Genomic DNA, 21,472 nt, shown 5'->3' with positions numbered 1-21,472 from the left:
TTTTCATCCAATTGATAAACTGAGTTAGAATTTTATGTTAACTTCTCTTTTTTTGTCGTTTTTCTCATTTAATTAAAACATATTATGGCATAAAATGACGATTATACCCTTTATTTAAACGAGGAAAATGACAAAAAGGGAGAAGTTAACATAAAATTCTAACCTAGTTTGCCAATTGAATGAAATGACAACAAAAATAAAACCTCATGGACCCAGATACAAAAAGTTTTATTTTTGAACAAAAATAATCTAAACTTAAGGACTAGGCATTTTACTCTTAAATAAAACATACCTAAATGTTGATTTGTGATCATATTATAATATAATAGTAGTGATGTTTCTCGTATATAAATATAAGATATTACGTTGGGTTTTCAAAATTAATGAGCTTGGAAAACACTAAAGAGAAAACGTTGTGATAATAACAAGAATGGTAAGAGTTTGGGTATCTTTACATTGTTATTTCCAGACGTTTCAATAAGTTTCTTGTTTGTGAATTTGACTTACGAGACCAAAACACAAAACGTTGGCTATTGGTTTGTTTTATACATATGTTTGTTTGACTATTGTTATGTCGCCTTCATGTTGAGGTGTTTGATCCCAACACGTATGTGATACCCGAAAGGTGAAAACATGTAATGGCAAATGAAAATAGTTGGTCAAAGACGAGAACGGGTATGCTCGAAGAGACACTTTCAAACATCTATTTTAGATTTCAACATCATCGAATAAGTGACGATAGGAATGATAGGCATTGGCTCAAGGGGTTTTTTCTATTTAACCAAATGATAAAAATAAAAAATAAAATAGAAAGTTCACATAAGGGTGTAAGGGGTGCTCACCTAATAGGTGAGTCCCCCATCTTACACCTAACCAATCACATGGTGCCACGTCAACTCCCCTAATACACTCCCCTAATTCCCCTTTTTGATGGCGGCACTCACCTATTAGGTGAGTTCAAAATTATTTTTTTTTTTTTTGTTAAAATTATGGATGTTTAAAAATTTATATAAAAGACATTTCATTAAATTTAAAAAAAAATACATTCAAACTAGAAAAAAAAACACATTCAAACTAGAAAAAAAAAAAACACATTCAAACTAGAAAAAAAAATACATTCAAACTAGAAAAAAAAATACATTCAAACTAGAAATCGCATGGCCACCCGTACTTGTTAGCGATTTCTCGCTTTCGGGCTAGGATGATCGGCAACATACTTGGCGGAACATCGTCGTGCGGCTTAAGGAAGGTTTTCATATCTCGATCGTAATTGTAGTTTTTCATCGTCTCGATTTGTACCGATATGAGCTCGCGAGCCTCCGACTCTCTTTTTTTCCTCAATTCGATCGCCTCCAATTCTACCGCTTGCTTCGCTTCTTTCATGGCGGTGTACACTTTGAATTGTGCCGCCAACTCGGCCGAGCTTCCCTCGGACGATGTAGCTTGACGCTTGTCTCGCCGTTGTGCTCTTTGTGGCGAGGGATCTTCGTTAATATCCGGTATTGAAAAGTCTACGTCAACCGGCTTTCTTTTATGTGCCGAACCTTCACCTTCCTCGCCCATCAATGGGACTTGGGCCCATTTCTCGTGTTTTCGAACGACCTCCCACGCCTCGATGTGTTGAAAACCGCTTGGAAATCTTTCTTTAAATTCTTTTAACGCGACTTTCATCACGTCGAGATCTTGACATCCACTTGCTCGTGTGCGATCCTACATGTTATAAAATAAAAAAAATTAGAAAGTGTTAAAAAAGTATGAACTTAGAAAAAAAATAAAAAATATGCAATGTTAAAAAAAATATAATTTTTACCGCTTGTTGGTATAGGCCGTTGAAAAAGTTTATTTTCGCATGCATCGGGTTCCATTTAGACCGTACTTGATGAACGGTCCGGTTACTTCCACCGATAGTTTTGTTAAAGTGCTCTAAAATTTTACCCCAAAAACTTTCGCGACTTTGTTGATTGCCCTTTTTTTTGTTGGTAGAACAATGTACCCACGCCTTCGCCAACGCCTCTTCTTGTTCTTTTGTCCATTTTTCGCTCACCGTTTTCCCTTTTTTTTCTCGAGCCTCGTCTTCTTCGTTGCCCGCGTCTTCGTCCACATTATATTCATATTCCTCGTCGTCGTCGCCCAAATTTTGAGTTTCGGGCACTACCTCATCGTCCTCGTCGTCCTCGTCAATAGGTAGAGGACGTTCGACATTTCCTCGTGTAGAAGGAACTTGTGGAGAACGATAAGCATATGGGTCGAAGGCGGGGGATTGAGGAGGAGCGTCCATTGATAGCAAATTTTGAAAATAGCCGAAATTGGGTTGTTGGGTGTTGTAAAACGAGGGGTGTGGAGGTTGTTGGAAAAAAAACGGGGGTTGTGAAGTGTATCCGAAAGGGGGTTGTGGTTGAGCATTTGCACCGCTCGAACCATCTCGAGACGGTTTCGAGACCCGTCCCTTAGTTTTTTTCTTGGCCTCGCGGGATCGGTTCTCCATTGCTCGGTGTATAAAAAATAAAAAGTGGAGGAGGTTTGGTTGGAGAGTATAAAAAATAAAAAGTGAAATGGTTGTGGTTGGAGAGTTTAAAAAAATATAGAGAATGAGATGGGTTGTGTATAAAAAAAGGGTGAGAATGAGATGGGTTGTGTATAAAAAAAGGGTGAGAATGAGATGGGTTGTGTATAAAAAAAAGGGTGAAAATGAGTTGGGTATTTATATAGTTTAAAAAAAGTGATTTTTTTTTTTTATAAAAAAGTCGACCGTTCAACGGTCATATTCCTCGATCAATGTGCAAATTCAAGCGGTAATCCCACACCCAAATTGAACCCCGATTCGGGACCCCGCGGGGATGGCGGCGGTGTTCCCGATCGGGGAAATCATTCACCGAGCCACTCCCCGATTGCGCCCCGTACACCCTAACTTGATAACAATATAAAAGAAATAAATAAAATAGAAAGTTCACATAACTTAAATATTAGTGATAGGCACTAGGGTCCGGGGGCAGTTAGACGAAAAGTCAAACTAGGTTCAATTCTTCTCATTTTACAACCCTTTTATAACCGACCACATCTATATCTTTAAAATACCAACCACTCGTATAGGTTTATATGACGTGTTAGGTCATCCGTAGTCATAAAGCCCCTTGTGGGGCGTTATGCGACACGTGTCGTGCCACGTCACACAGAGGCTTTATGGAGTGTTATATCACTTGAGTCCGTACTCATAACGCTCCTATCCATCATTACCTAATTATTAATTTTCAATTTTATTAATTAATTATAAAAAACCTTACTTAAATTTGATTGGTCCAAATTTTGAAAGATTCCCCCATAACCGCGCGATAATTATACCGCCTCCCCCAAATTTCTGAAACATGGCGCCCCTAGTTTTGGTGTGGAGGGGGGGGGGTTATGGCGGCGCTATGGGTCATACCGCCCTCACATGCCGCCCCATTACGTATGGGCTTAGGATCATCCGCTAAATAAGGACTGACACTTGCAGTTTCTGATTTAAGGTTAGGTTATACGTCTTGTATATGTCTATACGAAACATATCTGTGATGATCGGGTGTTAATTAGAATGTGTGAGTGTCTGAATAGGCAAACCCCTTTTGAAAGGTTTTGCTCAAATTAGGGATTTATGATTCGGTCATGATTATTATAGGTATAAGCAATTTGCATTGCTATATATAAAATAAAAGAAATGAATAATTCAAAGAGTTTTTTATATAGATATATCATACTAACCAAACCTTGAAATATTTTGGGTGTCCAATTTTCTATGTCCTGATTTTGATGAAAATGACAGAAAACAACAAGTGAAATGATGGGTTGATTAGATTGGTTAGATCGATTGAAACGGATCAGTTAGACGTTTAAACCATATTTTAAATAAAATAACTATGTTTTATTGAATCTCTAAAAATGAGAAAGATTGTTCACAAATATCATATATGAATAACCTTATATTCTAAAATATCATAAACGTCAATGTTTATTTTCAAGTTTCAAACTGTTAATCAAATCGTCAATGTTGTTTCTTAAACTATAAACCTTGAACGAATTATACAGATCTTAAAACATCCTCACCGACTCATTTGTTTTGATATAAATGGTTTAGTCGGTTTCAACTCGTTATAAACACATATATTCGCTACATTAACTTCAACGATGAATTAAATTTGAATATTTTTTAATCTAGTGACACATGAGTTAGCATTCTAAATCAATAATAATTTATATTTTATCTTCGTCATGACTAGAATATGTCTAGTTATAATTCTATATAAGAAATATTTTTGAGTCAAAAACAAGAAAATATTTTAGTATGGGCCATGGGAAGTACCAATACGGCAATAAGTGTACTTTGGCGACTCAAGGTATATTGATGAATTTAAATGATAAAATAATGTTAGCATGTGAGCCACCATGAAGAGATGTAACTAATAACTAACTATTAAATTAAATTACCTATATATTAAAAACACAATTGAATGAATAGTAACAACACTAAGGGATGAGCAAATGGTATTGGGTACCGGTATATATATTAAAAACACAATTGAATGAATAGTAACAACACTAAGGGATGAGCAAATGGTATTGGGTACCGGTATCGATATTAAATTTACCAAACTCGGTGTATTTTCGGCACCGGTTTTTATCCTCAAATACCGGTGTCGTACCAGTTTCGACCGGTACCAAACCGTACCGTACCAGGTATATTCGGTGCCGGTACCCACTTTTGGGGATTTCGGTAACAGTATTTTCGGTACTGGTTGGTACTGAGCTCATTAAATCGTGTAGCGACGTAGAAACGCAGGTAATTGAACCGTTTAGATTACTTTTCATACACACAGTAAGTAAACAGTATTTCATTTGAACGAGTTTTTATATACACAACTTATTTTGCTTTTTTTTTTGTCTTTTTCTGTAATGAATGAATTGTAGCATGTAAAATTAACTTGGATATATATATTATTGATGAGCAAATCGTATCAAGTCCTGTAATCAAACTGGTATCATATCGGTACCAAATTTACTATACCAAATCATTTTCGGTACCAATTTGGTACCCACCTTTTGGCGTTTTCAGAATCGTTACTTTCGGTTTGACACCGGTCTAGCACCATACCTGTATTTATTGATTTTTACCTTCAAATACCATATCGTATTGTACCGAGCTTTTTCAGTGTCGTTGCCTAATTTCGATGATTTTCCGTTCTATTAGTATTTCCAACTTATAAATTAGCAACATTTAGTTGCTTTATGTGGTTGTAATTTGTGGATGGGGAGTTTTTCAAAAAAAAATTTGCATTTTTCATTTTTAACATCTTTGAGTTTTTTAGTTTTAACCCTAAGCTTTTTAACTTTTCAATTTAACCTCAACACTTTTTAATTTTCAATTTTAGTCTCTCATACTTTTCATTTTTTTGCAAGTTTTTCAGTTCACGCTTCATTCTAAATTTTGCGAGTCAACACGCAGCAACGTGCGTGTGGGGTTCAACGTTTTTTTGTCTATTTCTTCACATTTGATAGGCCAGTTGCAACGCAATTCTTTTTCTCCGTTTGATAAGTTTGTCGCAACTCACATATCGTAGATCAACTTAGTTATTCTTTTCTACGTTTTACGTTTCTCTCTAATTTCATCGCATAAATACGCCGCAACGGGCGTGCGTGGTTCAATGATTTTACGTATGTTTTTGTTCGGTGTTATTTTTTACCTTTTTATTTATTTTATTTTTACAAGCTCTTCTGATGTTGGTGTTCGCTGACAGTGGTTTGGCATTAGTGCTACTTGGCACAATTTTAAGAACGTTATTAACATATTAAGTTTTGTACTAATAATTTCTTTCGAGTTTACCGTTATACCTCCTTTACTTAAGAAAAACTATTTTTTCACGTGCATATTATTATATACGTGCCGGTATAAAATTCGATTTGCTCTACGTGTCAACATAAACTTTTTCTGGAAACAAGTCATAGATTTTTCATTCAAAAAAACATTTTTATGTGCATATTTTTATGTACGTTTCGGTTTAATTTGAGTTGGTGTATGTTTCGACGTAATTTATTTTGGGAATCGAGTTAGGTGGTGTTTTGTAAATTTTGTTTCTAACCGAATGGAGTTAAATTGTGGTTTTCTTTTTTTCCATTTTTACTAAAGCTCTAATTCATCTCTTTTGGTTATACGTGTCATCTTTTCTGTTATACCCGCTATATTTTCTATATATGAATCAGGTCACATTTAATACCTTATGATTGTACGGTACATATTTGATTTACTTTATGTTTGATCCAATTACAATGCTTATATAGGTTACGTTGCGTTCAATCGGATACGTCGAAACGCGTGTTTTCATATGGTTAACGCATCACATAAAGTTCGGACTAATCCATTTGATGTTTGCGATGTACCGCGCTGCAACGCGCGCGGATGTTATTGCTAGTTTGAATTGAATTTCTACTCTCTATACATTATGAATTTCATATGTTTTTTATACATTATGAATTTGATATTTGATATTCTTTTAAAGGGGGGTATAATCATATCTATCCTTTATCGTTTCTAAAAATACTAAACCACTTGTTCTTCTAATTCACGCAAGTGAATGATGTTTATCGTGTACACTATATATATACATAATTAGTTTCTTCTGTTATTCATGTATCATACTATCACATCATATTGTATAGTATACAAGTTTTCTTCATTAAATATCGTATAGTATACAAGTTTTCTTCGTTGTAACAAATTGAATAATCTATCAAAAAAAGTTGGTGTATTATACTAGCATGAACTAGTTCACGAATCTCCCTTGTCGTTTCATCGCAACAAAACATGAACTAGTTCATGAATCTCTCTTATCGTCAACAAAACATAAAACATAAATGATAACCCTACAGAAAATACTTAAAACAGTTAAACATAATGGATAAACAGAAAATTAGTTAGTATTAAAAATTAAATCATCAATATTTAATATAAAAAGTACACATACCTTAACTTTTATAATACTTGGTGTTTATTTGCTGACATTTTATGACGTTTAGCAATAACAACAAAAAGGAATTGGTTTCCTTTTCTTTCTCGTTTAATTTATTTGTGATAAAAACCAAAAAGAAATAGAGATAAACTGAATTTTATACTTCATTCTATTCAACATTACAATATATAGAGATAAACATAACTATAAACCCTAAAGCCCATAAGTAATGGGTTGGGCCTAAAATGTCTGGTTTATAACACTCCCCCTCAGACATTTAGAATTATACACAGTTTAACAACATACTTCAGGATGATGTTAAATAGGTACTTCAGGACCTGAATAAATAAACTGATACTACAGGATTAGTTGTACTGCCTCATTAAAAACCTTACTAAGAAAACCCATTGGGACAAAACTTAGTTAAGGGAAAAAGAGTACAGTGTGTATAATTCTCCCCCTGAATTCAACAAACACCTTTCAATCTGCGGAGACCGATCTTGTGTGATAGTTGCTCGAAATTGCTTCTTGGTAAAGATTTTGTGAACAGGTCAGCTAAATTTTCACTTGACTTGATCTGGCGAACATCAATTTCCCCTTCTTACTGCAAGTCGCATGTTGAGAAGAACTTTGGTGAGATGTGATTTGTTCAATCACCCTAGATGTAACCTTCTCTAATCTGAGCTATGCAAGCAACATTGTCTTCATAAATAATTGTCGGCTCCTTATTGATCTGTTCTAATCCGCATGCTTCTTGTATGTGTTTAATCATTGATCTCAACCACACACAATCTCGACCAGCATCATATAGTGCTATTAATTTAGCATGATTTGATGATGTTGCTGTAAGTGTTTGCTTAGTTGACTTCCAAGAAATTGTTGTGCCACCGTATGTGAATACGTAACCTGTCTGAGATTTTGCTTTGTGAGGATCTGATAGATATCCGACATCAGCATACCCAACAAGCTGGGACTTTTGATCTTTCTGATAGAAAAGACCTAAGTCTTGTGTCCCGCAAATATACCGAAATGTATGTTTTACACCATTCCAGTGTCTACGTGTTGGATTCGAACTGTATCTCGCTAGTACATGTACTACAAATGCAATGTCAGGTCTTGTGTTATTTGCGAGATACATAAAGTCACCGATCGCGCTTAAGTACGGTACTTCTGGACCAAGTACATTTTCGCCTTCTTCTTGTGGGCGATAAGGATCCTTGAGTGGATCTAGCAGTCGGACAACCATAGGTACACTAAACGGATGTGCTTTATCCATATTGAAAAATACTAACATCTTCTGGATGTAGTTTGATTGATGGACAAATGTGCCATTGCACAGATACTCAAATTGTAGTCCAATGCATAACTTTGTCATACCAAGATCTTTCATTTCAAATTCTTTCTTTAACAACTGAGCAACTTTCTCTATCTCTTCAGGAGATCCAATGATGTTGATATCATCAACATAGACTGCTATTATAGTGAATTCTAAGAGTGATCGTTTTATAAAGACACATGGACTGATTACGTCAGACTTGTATCCTTCCTTTTCGAGATATTCACTAAGTCGATTGTACCACATACGACCAGATTGTTTGAGACCATATAAAGATCTCTGGAGCTTTATAGAACACATATCTCGAGGTGTTGATTTTAATGCTTCAGGCAATTTTAATCCTTTAGGGATTTTCATGCAGATGTCGTTTTCAAGTGTCCCGTATAAGTATGCGTTGACGACATCCATTAGTCTCATATGAAGTCCTTCAGTGATTGTGAGGCCGATTAGGAACCTAAGGGTTATCGTATCCACTACAGGGGAATACGTTTCCACATAATCAACTCCTGGGATTTGGGAAAACCCTTGTGCTACAAGTCAAGCCTTATATCGTATAATCTCATTCTTTTCATTTCTCTTTATTGCAAACACCCATTTATAACCTACTGGTTTGACGTCTATGGGCGTTCGGACTACATGTCCGAAAACATGTCGCTTTTCGAGCGAATTTAATTCGGCATTTATGGCTTCTTGCCATCTTGGCCAATCATTTCTGTGCATGCACTTTTCTAAAGTTTTAGATACGTAATCATTTTCATTGATTACATCCATTGCTATAGCATATGCGAATATATCATCAACACGTGTTTTATTCCGGCTCCACATTGTACTATCTTGTACATAATTAATAGAGATCTAATTTTCGTTCGGTACCAATGTTTCTTCTAAAACTTCATTTTCCTCTGGATTCATAGTTGTCTCTTCTGGGACATTTACCTCTACCGGGGTTTCACTTATAATCTTTTGTGAGTTTTCACCAACTGCGTTACTTTGCTCTTTTCGTTTTCGTGGGTTTTTGTCTTTGGAACCGATTGGTCTCCCCCGCTTTCGTTGTATAGTAATCGCTTCTGGGATTACTTCAATTCGAGCAGGTGCATTTAATGCTGGTACATGTGACTCTGTCACTCTATTCGTGTCTGTGAATGCATCTGGTAATTCATTCGCTATTCTTTGCAAATGTATGATCTTTTGGACTTCATATTCACATTGACCACTTCGGGGGTCGAGATTTGATAGCGATGATGCATTTCACGTTATTTCTTGTGTTACCAGTCTTTCTTTGTCCTTATCTCCCCCTAAGACTGGGAACATTGTTTCATCAAAATGACAGTCAGCATATCGTGCTGAAAACATGTCTCCCGTCATTGGTTCTAAATATTTAATTATGGACGGGGAGTTAAAACCAATATAGATACCTAGTTTTCTTTGGGGTCCCATTGTAGTACGTTGTGGTGGCGGTATTGGTACATACACCGCACAACCAAAAATTCTAAGGTGGGACAGACTTGGTTCTCGTCCGGAGACCAGTTGCAATGGGGAGTATTCGTGATCAGCAGTTGGTCTCAATCTAATCAGTGCAACGACATGCAAAATAGCATTGTAGGATCGCGATCTGACCCGAATGAGTCGTTCAGAGGTGTTCTACTCTGTTTCAGGTGTGGAATAATAAGAAACAAAGCTAGAAACAACTGATTCTTCACTTTAACTACTGATTGTATTGATTTGAACACAATTACAAGTAGTCTTCACACCGGCAGCACCTCGGCATGGAATACAAGGCAACAGATCTCCTGATTTCGCTCAAGAACACATATATATAGTGTCCAGATTTCGCTCCAAACAACACAGGGACCACAGGAGCGAAATCAGCAACTAAGGGTTTCGGGCGAAATCACCTAAAATGACCCTATGAGCGAAATCAGGATCTAATACTCATACATTCTCCTATTTTCTCGTAAAACATGCCCTAATCTATACAATGTAATCTAAGACTCGATACAAGACGAAGTCGACAGATGAATGCACCAACAAGCATGACCCCATGCAGAAGATGGTAATTTACATCTCATTAAGAGTGGTCTAGCGATTATTTGTAATCGTTTAATCAGAGATTCAGCTAAACCGTTTTGTGTGTGAACATGAGGTTTGAAGTTCAACATTGATCCCAATTGACATACAATAGTCATTAAAAGCTTGAGATGTGAACTCTCCTACATTATCCATCCGGATGTTTCTAATTTGATTGTCGGGGAAATTGGCTCTCAATTGTATGATTTGAGCTAAAAGTCGGGCAAATGCTACATTTCGAGTAGCTAAAATACTCACATGTGACCACCTTGAGGATGCGTCTATTAAGACCAAGAAATAGCGGAATGGTCCACACGGAGGATGAATAGGCCCACAAATATCCCCTTGGATTCTTTCTAAAAATGATGGGGTTTCATGTATCAATTTAGTTTGTGAGGGCCGAGTTATAAGTTTGCCCAGAGAGCATGCTGCACATAATAAGTCTTGTGGTAGCAAAACTTTTAAGTTTTTGAGAGGGTGCCCAGTTGCACTTTTGATTATTCGTCTCATCATTATGCTACCAGGGTGACCTAGACGGTCATGCCATATATTGAAGGTGTTTTTATCTAACAACTTTTGGTTACTCACCATGTATGCTTTGATAGGATTGATATTAGTACAATATAATCTAGAGGATAAGGCTTCTAATTGTTCAACAACTGTTTCTTTGCCATTTTTGTTTGAAGTAATTTGAAGATATTCAATATTATTTTCAGATATTGTTTTTAGGTGGTAACCGTTTTTTCGAATATCTTTAAAGCTAAGTAAATTTCTTCTGGATTTACTAGAAAATAATGCATTATCAATAGTTAATTTGGTACCCGAAGATAATGTTACGTGTGCTCTGCCGGAGCCTTCGATAAGGTTACTGACACTAGATATAGTACCAATCGGTGTCTCTGCCGGAGACAACTCAGAGGAAAATTTTCATATCTAGTGTTAGTACTACCGCTATCTACCAGACATTTATCACCAATAATAGCTCTACTAGAGCTAGCATGCATATTTCTTTAAGAAATAAATAAAAAAAATAAAAGTTGATTCAAGTTCGGTAAATTCAAGTTTTGACAAGTTCGACATATTATCTACAAAGGAAAGAATAAGTCATTTTAAAAACAAGCCTTCCAATGAAATGTAAATTGTATGAGAACTTCGGGTTCTCTTTTGCTAGAACTGCAGGTTCTAAACTTTAAGTATGTTTATAAAATAGAAAAGGAAAATAAAGTCATTTATGAATTTTGTATCCTGTAATGTGGTTGTCTGGTAACATTATATTGGGTTAAATTTGGAATTCAAATAGTATCCCTCTATATATTCTTACTAAAAAGTGCCATTCTAATTAAAAAATATTCGATCAAAACTAATATTAAATAATTATTATTGATATGTAATGGAGGACAGTTGGATCAAAACATTAAATAATTATTATTATTAACACATATATTTTAAACCATCCTCCCGTTCTTTTTCCCATCGAAAACTCCAATAACCAAAAACTGTTTATATATATAAAATATGAGACCAAAGTAAAACTAAGTTTTCAATTCCATTTAGAAATCACATGGATATTTAACATCCACATAATGATCCGTAAACTAAGACAAATTTTATGTTTACTAATGCCTTTGGCGAGTGATAACTTTAGTAAAAACAAAGTTTTCAAATTCATTTTTCAAAACTACATGTATCCATTAAAGAATCCACATGGACTGTAGCAAAATTAAAAAAAAAATTGTAACACCCGTCTAATTTTACTTAAATTTAATAATAATTCATACCATGTTAGATAAAAGATGTCTAGTTATAACATAGATTCCATAATAAAGCCGAAAAGTAGCAAAACCTTAGCCAATTAACGTCTAAGTTTAAACATTCAAAAGTTGTTTAACAATTTGTTTACATCCCATAAACATAGTCTATTAATGGTTAAAATATTGCGGAAGCTTCAAAGGTCGTGTTCGGTTCTTCGACATTTGCTTGATCGCCAGCCGTAAGTTCACCTTAGTCACCTAATGTCAAAACCATATCAAATGTTAATTTTGACAACATTAAATCACGTATGAAAGAATTTAAATAACAAATTCATGAAAAACAAATAAAATATTCAAATCAGAGTCTCTCGCGCCCCGCGAGAGACATCGTGTTAGGTTACGCGGGCCGCGAGAACGCCTCGCGTGTCGCGACAGATTTAAGTTCCCCTTCGCGTGGCGCGGGGGAACATGTTTTCCAGCATGTTGTGTTTTGTGAGCTGCATTTTCTGCCAGCTCCGGAAAACTCAGATTTTAACTTCAAATGAGCATATCTTTTGACTCGTAAGTCCGTTTCATACGATTCTTTTTCCTATACGTCTGTAAATTCGTTACCAACGTGCCTATTACAATTATCATTCCGAAAAATTTGATTACGGACCAAAAGACTATATGTCCTTACGCATTTATTCGACCTATTCCAACTTAGCCATTTTGCTACCATTTAACTAGTATGTTTATGGCGCCTTAATCCCAATATCCGGGGCTCATTACCACCCGCATTTTCTTTACCAATCTTTTGGTTTAATGCTCTTGTGGTTATTATCGCCATTATCAACTACTAGAACACTAAAGTTACAATTTACGCAACTAAACGACCCATTGGCTCATCTTGCGGAATCCTCCACTATGATGACTACCAAACGGTTCGTTGACAACTCTAAGTCTATTCTTTCAAATAATAATCATGATCACTTTAAAATCAACACAACTTTTAATCAACTACGCATAATTTAACAACATTTCGCTTAATGTAATGGGTCAAGTTACATACCTTCAAAGTAAGCCTTTCAAACGTGATTCGCCACCCGCTTGTCCGCTTGACGCTCCTGCGTCCTTTCCTATAGAGTTCATTTATGACATATTTAGAACTCTCTTTAAATCATAATTCGCATAATACACCGAAGCATCATAATTATGAGTTTCAACTTTGAATTTCAGTCTTAAGCCTTCTTTGAGGCATTTTCACAAACACTTTAAGGGCAGATTTTTACATGAATCAAATATCAAGTCTCTAGCTTATCACTTAGCCCTAATTTCACATCAATCAACCATTTTACATAATTGTTAGCTTCTATAATTCTGAAGTCACTTCACAATTGTCAAATTACACTAGAACAATACCCAATTTCCTAGTGTTTATCAAGTTATACATAACCCACTAATCACCTACAATGGTGTTCATGGATTTTACTGAAATTTCACATGATTTCAACTTATATTTGTCTAGGGTTTGTCCCTAGACACTATATTGTTCTTAATCCATCATAAAACAAACATGCAACCATAAATTTCAGATTTCCCGAATTTATGAGAATTTCGAGTTGGGGAATTTCCACCAAATTTTACATACCTGATAATCCCCTTGCAATGAGGATCACTAATCTATGCTCTAATTTCGATTTCAGCTTGGATTGAGCCTTCAATTTGAGAGTTCAGTGATGTTTAGGGTTTTGAAAGTGGGGAATCGCCCCTTCCTGCTTTGATCGACCAGACACCTCAATATGGGGTGTTTGGTTTTGTTTTTACTAAAACTAATAATATAAGTTTAAGTTTGGACAACATTAGCCCCTCACTTTCGTTTAACATAAAGTTTGGTTGTTTTAACCCTGTTTAAGTCATTTTTAGACTTGTAGTTAACTAGGTTATAAATTCCTAGTTAATTAATTCTTGTTTAATTAAACTTTATAATTTTAATATAAAGTTTTATATTTTCGGGGTGTTACAAGTCCACCCCCCTTAAAAAGGGTTTCGTCCCCGAAACCGAATTACGTACCAAATAATATAGGGTAGAGCCGTTGCATTTTGATACGCTCAAAATGCAACATATAAAATATATCAATTGTGGCATAAAACTAACCCTTTTTTAGTACTAATGTTGGAAAAAGTATGCTTTTGTCTTCCTTTTGTATTTTCAGGATTAAATGAGCTCAAATTAACAAAAGAAGCAAAAAGACAGCAAAATCTAACATAAATACAAGAAAAGGGACAAAAGTGGATTGCCGACACCTCGACAGCATCCTCCCAAGCAAAACAGAGAAGGCAGAAGACTGAACACGCCCCGTGCTCAGCGAGCACGGGGCCGTGCCCAAGAAGCAGCAGAAAAGACAAACTAATAGAAGCTTCTATTGCCCACCACGGGGCCGTGCCTAGCGGACACGGGGGCGTGGTCAGAGTACTGCAGGCGCATTTATTGTAATTGAGAATTACAATTAATGAAGAAAGAGAGTGTCAGACGGCCACGGGGCCGTGCCCAGCGGGCACGGGGCCGTGCCCAGGCTTCTGTTCAGCCTATAAATAGGAGTGCTTGGAGCCATTTCAACTCATCCCTTGGCACACCACCTCTCTCACACTTCACCCACCACCCACCACCACCATAACACCATCATCCACCACCATCATCCATTGTCCATCATAGAGTGTGTGAGTCGTCTCGGGATCCAAGATTGATCGTAAGAGTTCTTGACAATCAAAGGCCATGTTTGCCTAAGTCACTTACATCACTTAGTGAAGACAAGTGTCTAGTGTAATACTTTTTATTTTTAATCTTTTGCACTTTTTATTTGGTTTTGTATTAATGACTTTAATAACTAGTTTCTTATGTTGAAGGTGATTCTTCCTTATCGTTTGTCCGTGGTGTGTTGACATTATTTTACTGTCTATATAAAATAAAAGATTTTCACCATTCATATCTCCACGGTTTATATGGAGGTATGTTGGCTACCTGGTCAGGGGTTAAGGGAACGGTTTGGTAAGAGTCTTGCCCTTGTTCAGCGTTTAGAGGTCCTGCAAGGGACCTGGGTCAAATTTAGTAGGATCTCCTTCAATACTCAAAGGTATTGGATGGCGGGGATCCAAACTCTTTGACCCCCTCATAAGTTAAACTACTATTAATACTATAACCCGGCTATTTAGTACTGTATTCCTGCTGACTCAGACTACTTAGTCGAGGGTAACGTCACCTCCAAAAGAGGGGCCTACCATAATTTGCATTAATAACTTAATTAATTATCTTTCAATAATCTGACCCTTTAGGATTGTATCCTTGCTGACTCAAACTACTGGGTTGAGGGTAACGTCACCTTCAAAAGAGGGGCCTACTACAATAATTAAGATAATCTCTTAAACAAGTGCAAAAGTGCGAAAATAATCAAAGATTACACTATACACGAGTCGGATCCAAGTGATTCATCTTGTCTATCTTTTTTTATTTTTATTTTTGTTTTTCAGCATTTAGTTAGTTTTATTTTCTTAGTTTTAAAAATCTTTTCTAACATTTTGATTTGATTAGACGTTGAGGATAAACCGGTACTAAAAGCTCTTGTGTCCTTGGACGACCTCGGTATCTTACCAACACTATACTACGTCCACGATGGGTGCACTTGCCCATATGTGTGTGTAATGTTAGTAAATATCGTGTTTTATAAATTTAAAACTTGGCTAAAAAGTGTAAAAAAAAGGGCTTAAAATATATACCTAAAACATATACACACTAGCATGCATCAAGTTTTTGGCGCCGCTGCCGGGGATACAAGGATTTTAAGAAAGTTAGGAATCAACGGCCTAATCATTTTTTTAATTTTATTTTTATTTTTAGAATTTTTTTTTAGTTTTTCAGCTTCTGCAGAGCTCAGCACGGGCCGTGCCTGGTCGGACACGGGCCGTGCCCAGCAGTGTTACTGGCAGTTTTTAGTTTTCCGAGTTACAGAAGGCTGACAACGGGGCAGTGTCGGTGCAACACGGGGCCGTGTCCAACTCTCCACTAACAGGGATCCGGAAAACAATCACTGTAACTCCGACCACGGGGCGTGTTCACTGAGCACGGGGTCGTGGTGAACCTTCTGACCAACATTCTTTTCTGTTTTTGTTGCAGGACTTGGAACCAGACGCCACCTCTACGTAGTGTATGAGCTCCAGTTCTAATAAAGACATAAAAGAACCTCTAGAAGAACCCGAACGCTTTCTCAGAAAAAGACTCAAGGCTAAAAACCAAGAGAAGGTTTCGGGGAACCCACTTCCAATGGCGGACCAACGTACCCTCATGGATTATCTACGACCCACCATAGGTAATCTCGGCGCCGCTATCAATGCACCGAATGTTGAAGCCAATAACTTCAAACTTCGGCCGCATTTGATACAGATGCTTCAAAACTCTGCAACCTTCCATGGGCTTGCGGACGAGGATCCCCATCTACATATTACTAATTTCTTAGAAATATGTGATACCTTTCGGATCAATGGAGCATCAAATGACGCCATCCGCCTCCGAATGTTTCCTTTTTCACTAAAAGACCTAACAAAGGCTTGGCTTAACACCCTCCCAGTTGGTTCGGTAAACACCTGGGATGAACTAGCCCAAAAATTTCTATATAAGTATTTCCCTCCCGCTAAAACGGCTAAATTAATGACTGAAATTAATACATACTCGCAAGACGAGGGGGAATCCTTATATGAAACTTGGGAAAGATTCAAGGAGCTATTACGAAAGTGTCCTCATCACGGTCTTGCAGTGTGGCAACAAGTATCCACCTTCTATAATGGATTGTTTCCACATACTAGACAAACACTTGACTCTAGCTCCGGGGGACTTTTAGGTAATCGCCGCCCGCAAGAAATATATAATCAGATTGAGGAAATTGCTCAAACCAATTTTCAATGGCACACTCTCCGAGGCAATAAATCTATTGCCCCGGGCGCCCATAAGGTTGATGAAAGCACTTCTTTACAAGCCCAAATCGAGGCCCTTTCTTCAAAAATTAAAAAGCTAGAAATGACAAAAAACAGTCTCGGTTATGGCTTGTGAAGGGTGTGGTGGGCCACATAAAAATTGGAGTTGTATGAAAGAAACAAATGATCAAACAGAGTCGGTAAACTACATTGATAATAGACCTAGGCCGTCGGGTCCCCCAACGGGCACCTACAACCTAGGATGGCGTAACCACCCTAACCTTGGTTGGAGAGAACCCGGCAATAGTTGTAACCAACAAAACCTAAATCAACGAACAAACTTTCAACAACCAAGGAATGAGTCACAAAATTTTTCTCAACAACAAGGTGGACGAGAGAGGCTTGAAGATACTATATCTCGCCTCATCTCCGACACTGAAAAGAAAAACTCGGATAGGTTTCTACAATTAGAATCGAATTTTAGAAATCAACAAGCTAGTATTCAAAACATCGAAAAACAAATAAGTCAACTAGCCCAAAATTTCTCCGAGAGACCACAAGGCGCGTTACCAAGCAATACCGAAACAAACCCAAAGGCACAAGTTCATCTCATAACACTACGGAACCGTACCATAGGTTCTGCGGAAGGCCCACCGCCTACCGAGGAGACCGCAACACCGCCCCAACAAGAGAAGGGTTCTCCTCCTCACCAGAGCCTACCAAGGCTCCTCCGGTTCCGTACCCCGGTAGGTGAATCCGTCAAAATACCAATGAGCAATTCGCAAAATTCGAAAGTCTACCAAAACAATTGCATGTCAACATTCCTTTCATTGACGTCCTAACCCAAATGCCTAAATACTCTAAGTTCATGAGGGACTTCCTCACTCATAAAAGGAAAATTGAAACATTGCAATTAGTTAACTTAGGCGAAGAATGCTCTGCCCTCGTACTCAACAAACTCCCCCAAAAGAAAATTGATCCCGAAAGCTTCACAATTCCTTGCTCGATCGGGGACTCCCCCGTTCGTAATGCACTAGCCGACCTTGGGGCTAGCATTAACTTCATGCCCTCATCAATGTTCAAAATACTCGGCCTAGGAAAAACGAGTCCTACAAAAATGAGCATACAACCTGCTGATCGATTCGTCAAATTCTCGCAAGGTGTCATTGAAAATCTCCTAGTCAAGGTCGACAATTTCGTCTACCCGGCTGACTTTGTCATACTTGATATGGAAGAAGACACCAAAGTCCCCCTCATACTAGGGAGACCATTTCTCGCCACCGCACAAGCAGTGGTGGACATGAATGACGGAACACTCACTTTAAAATTTGGGGATAATGAAGTAAAGTTCGGGGTTGGGAAGAGAATAGAGGACGATGACCCGGTCAATTACATGAAGGTTATTGATTCGAGTTTGGATGATGCTCTCTGACGGTGCAACATGGGATGCAAAACATCCCGCTCGGAAAACATATAACCTCGCCTTGGGTCGAGCCAAGGACACTTATAAACGTGGCGCACCACAGAGGCATTCCGCGGAACTATCCTTAGTTTAGTTTAATCTTTTAGTTTTAATTTGCAGGAATAAAACACACTCTGGATGGTCAAGGATAACAAGGGAAACGAGAAACATGGCCCCATGCACGAAAACAGGGCCATCCGACAACAATTTCTTCATTACAGTAAGCTCTGCACGGGCCGTGCCCAGCCAACACGGCCCCGTGCTGAACATCCTGCAGAAAATTGCCCAGTTCAGGTAACTGGACACGGGCCGTGTTCACTGAACACGCCCCCGTGTCCAGGCTTCTGTTTCTTTTCTTTAACTTTTGTTACTGGCACCTGAACACGGGGCCGTGGCCGGTCACCACGGGGCCGTGTCCAGACTTCCAGTAACATAAAATTTTGCTTTAAGCACCATTTTACACATTCAATTAACCTAAAAACTTATTTTTTGGGACACATCGAGGACAATGTGTAATTTAAGTGGGGGGGGGGGTGCTAAAACCTTGAATTTTGCAAGTCCTAATAACAAGCCTTACACAAAACTCTATTGGAACCGCTAATCACCCCAAATTTTTTCAAAAATTTTCAATTTTTTTTTACTTGTCTAAGTTTAAGTTGGGAATTCTAATTCTAACAAGGTTATATTTTTACAAATTTACAACCGACAGCGTCGTGATAAAAAGAACCAACATAAGAAAATTATGAAACGGCATGACAAGCTTAATTAAAATTTGATTATATATACTTGATCACGTAAAAACCCATTCCCACAAAAGTGAGTTTTGAGCCTTTAAAGAGCATACAAATACATATCTTTACACTAAATGCTCATTTTTCGTTTCTTGTGTGAATAGCCGCTTGGTTTTTACGATTCTAGAACTTGCCACGATAATTCATTCCCGGTCCTTACCAACTTAAACCCAAGTAAGTAAATGATGGAGGCATTAGGACTAACCCTTTTTCTTTCAACACCATTATTTTCACTTTTCTTTTCACCTACCCAAAATTTCCTCCTAGTTAACCCCTTTGAGCCTAAACCTTTTCATTTCTTAACCCAAAACCCTTTTACCTACCAAAACCCCTTTTTCATTTTTTTCCCCTTATTTTAGTAACAAAGCTTGGTTTTCGTGTGACTCTTGAAAAAAAAATGATGATGAAGTTGGAGATAAACAGACAAAGCTCCTCAAACAAAAGCTTGTTTGAATAAATACTTCATTGAAAATAAAAAGTCACAAAAACAAAATGTTTTACGAAAACCAACGCTTTTTACGCCTTTTCGCCCTTTTCAACTAACCACTAACCCAACCACCCACCTTTAGCCCAAGCCTAACCCTTCACCCAAAAAGTCCTCTTGATATTTACAAAGGTATAAAGTTAAAAAGGAGGATGATTGATTGTTTGGCAAGCTTATGGTAGAAATAAGTTCCACGCCGCTCTCGAGTGATTCACTAAAAATACACCTTCGGCCGAGTGTGAGTGATTTCTCCCGTGAGGTACGTGAACTTGTATATAAATGGTATTTTAAAAAGGTATGTTATGCCTTGATAAATAATTTATCTTATGAAATGTTTTTAATAAATCATGACGAATAGGATTGTAAATAAATAAAAATAAAACCTAAACGATCTTGGAAAATCCCGACACTCTATAACAAGCCCAAAAACCTTCTCTTCTACCCATTCCATTTGGGAGTGAATAAAGCCACATTATAAAGAGTTTTGCTTGAGGACAAGAAAAGATATAAGTGTGGGGGTATTTGATACGCGCAAAATGCAACATATAAATTATATCAATTGTGGCATAAAACTAACCCTTTTTTAGTACTAATGTTGGAAAAAGTATGCTTTTGTCTTCCTTTTGTATTTTCAGGATTAAATGAGCTCAAATTAACAAAAGAAGCAAAAAAACAGCAAAATCTAACATAAATACAAGAAAAGGGACAAAAGTGGATTGCCCGACCCCTCGACAGCATCCTCCCAAGCAAAACAGAGAAGGCAGAAGACTGAAAGAAGCAGCAGAAAAGACAAACTAATAGAAGCTTCTATTGCCCACCACGGGGCCGTGCCCAGCGGACATGGGGGCGTGGTCAGAGTACTGTAGCTGCATTTATTGTAATTGCGAATTACAATTAATGAAGAAAGAGAGTGTCAAACGGCCACGGGGCCGTGCCCAGCGGGCACGGGGCTGTGCCCAGGCTTCTGTTCAGCCTATAAATAGGAGTGCTTGGAGCCATTTCAACTCATCCCTTGGCACACCACCTCTTTCACACTTCACCCACCACCCACCACCACCATAACACCATCATCCACCACCATCATCCATTGTCCATCATAGAGTGTATGAGTCGTCTCGGGATCCAAGATTGATCGTAAGAGTTCTTGACAATCAAAGGCCATGTTTGCCTAAGTCTCTTACATCACTTGGTGAAGACAAGTGTCTAGTGTAATACTTTTTATTTTTAATCTTTTGCACTTTTTATTTAGTTTTGTATTAATGACTTTAATAACTAGTTTCTTATGTTGAAGGTGATTCTTCCTTATCGTTTATCCGTGGTGTCTTGACATTATTTTACTGTCTATATAAAATAAAAGATTTTCACCATTCATATCTCTCACGGTCTATATGGAGGTATGTTGGCTACCTGGTCGGGGGTTAAGGGAACGGTTTGGTAAGAGTCTTGCCCTTGTTCAGCGTTTAGAGGTCCTGCAAGGGACCTGGGTCAAATTTAGTAGGATCTCCTTCAATACCCAAAGGTATTGGATGGCGGGGATCCAAACTCTTTGACCCCCTCATAAGTTAAACTACTATTAATACTATAACCCGGCTATTTAGGACTGTATCCCTGCTGACTCAGACTACTTAGTCGAGGGTAACGTCACCTCCAAAAGAGGGGCCTA

At 37.5% G+C, this 21,472-nt stretch overlaps 1 protein-coding gene and 1 non-coding gene across 2 annotated transcripts; both read right to left on the bottom strand.

Moving 5' to 3' along the window:
• Positions 1 to 1,092: 1,092 nt before the first annotated feature.
• On the bottom strand, positions 1,093 to 2,367 carry LOC110896309. Its single transcript, XM_022143737.2, has 2 exons — positions 1,811 to 2,367; positions 1,093 to 1,710 (listed from the first exon to the last, which is right to left on the bottom strand). Exons 1-2 carry the CDS (start codon positions 2,276 to 2,278, stop codon positions 1,147 to 1,149), a joined length of 1,032 nt encoding a protein of 343 aa, XP_021999429.1. The 5' UTR covers positions 2,279 to 2,367; the 3' UTR covers positions 1,093 to 1,146.
• Positions 2,368 to 16,803: 14,436 nt separating this feature from the next.
• Positions 16,804 to 16,910, bottom strand: LOC118488701. Its single transcript, XR_004885245.1, has one exon. It is a non-coding gene; the product is annotated as a small nucleolar RNA R71 (small nucleolar RNA).
• Positions 16,911 to 21,472: the final 4,562 nt, after the last annotated feature.

Source organism: Helianthus annuus, chromosome 16 (assembly GCF_002127325.2).
Source record: "Helianthus annuus cultivar XRQ/B chromosome 16, HanXRQr2.0-SUNRISE, whole genome shotgun sequence".
In the NCBI taxonomy this organism is placed as follows: Eukaryota; Viridiplantae; Streptophyta; class Magnoliopsida; order Asterales; family Asteraceae; genus Helianthus; species Helianthus annuus.
Note: the sequence above shows the minus strand (reverse complement) of the source record. Positions and strands in the feature narration are given on the sequence as shown.

Bases quoted from the DNA above. Each gene is read 5' to 3' on its own strand.
- LOC110896309 (XM_022143737.2), bottom strand. From the start codon at position 2,278: ATGGACGCTCCTCCTCAATCCCCCGCCTTCGACCCATATGCTTATCGT. The intron at 1,711-1,810 runs GTAAAAATTATA...TATAACATGTAG, and splicing joins ACGGCCTATACCAACAAGCG to GATCGCACACGAGCAAGTGG.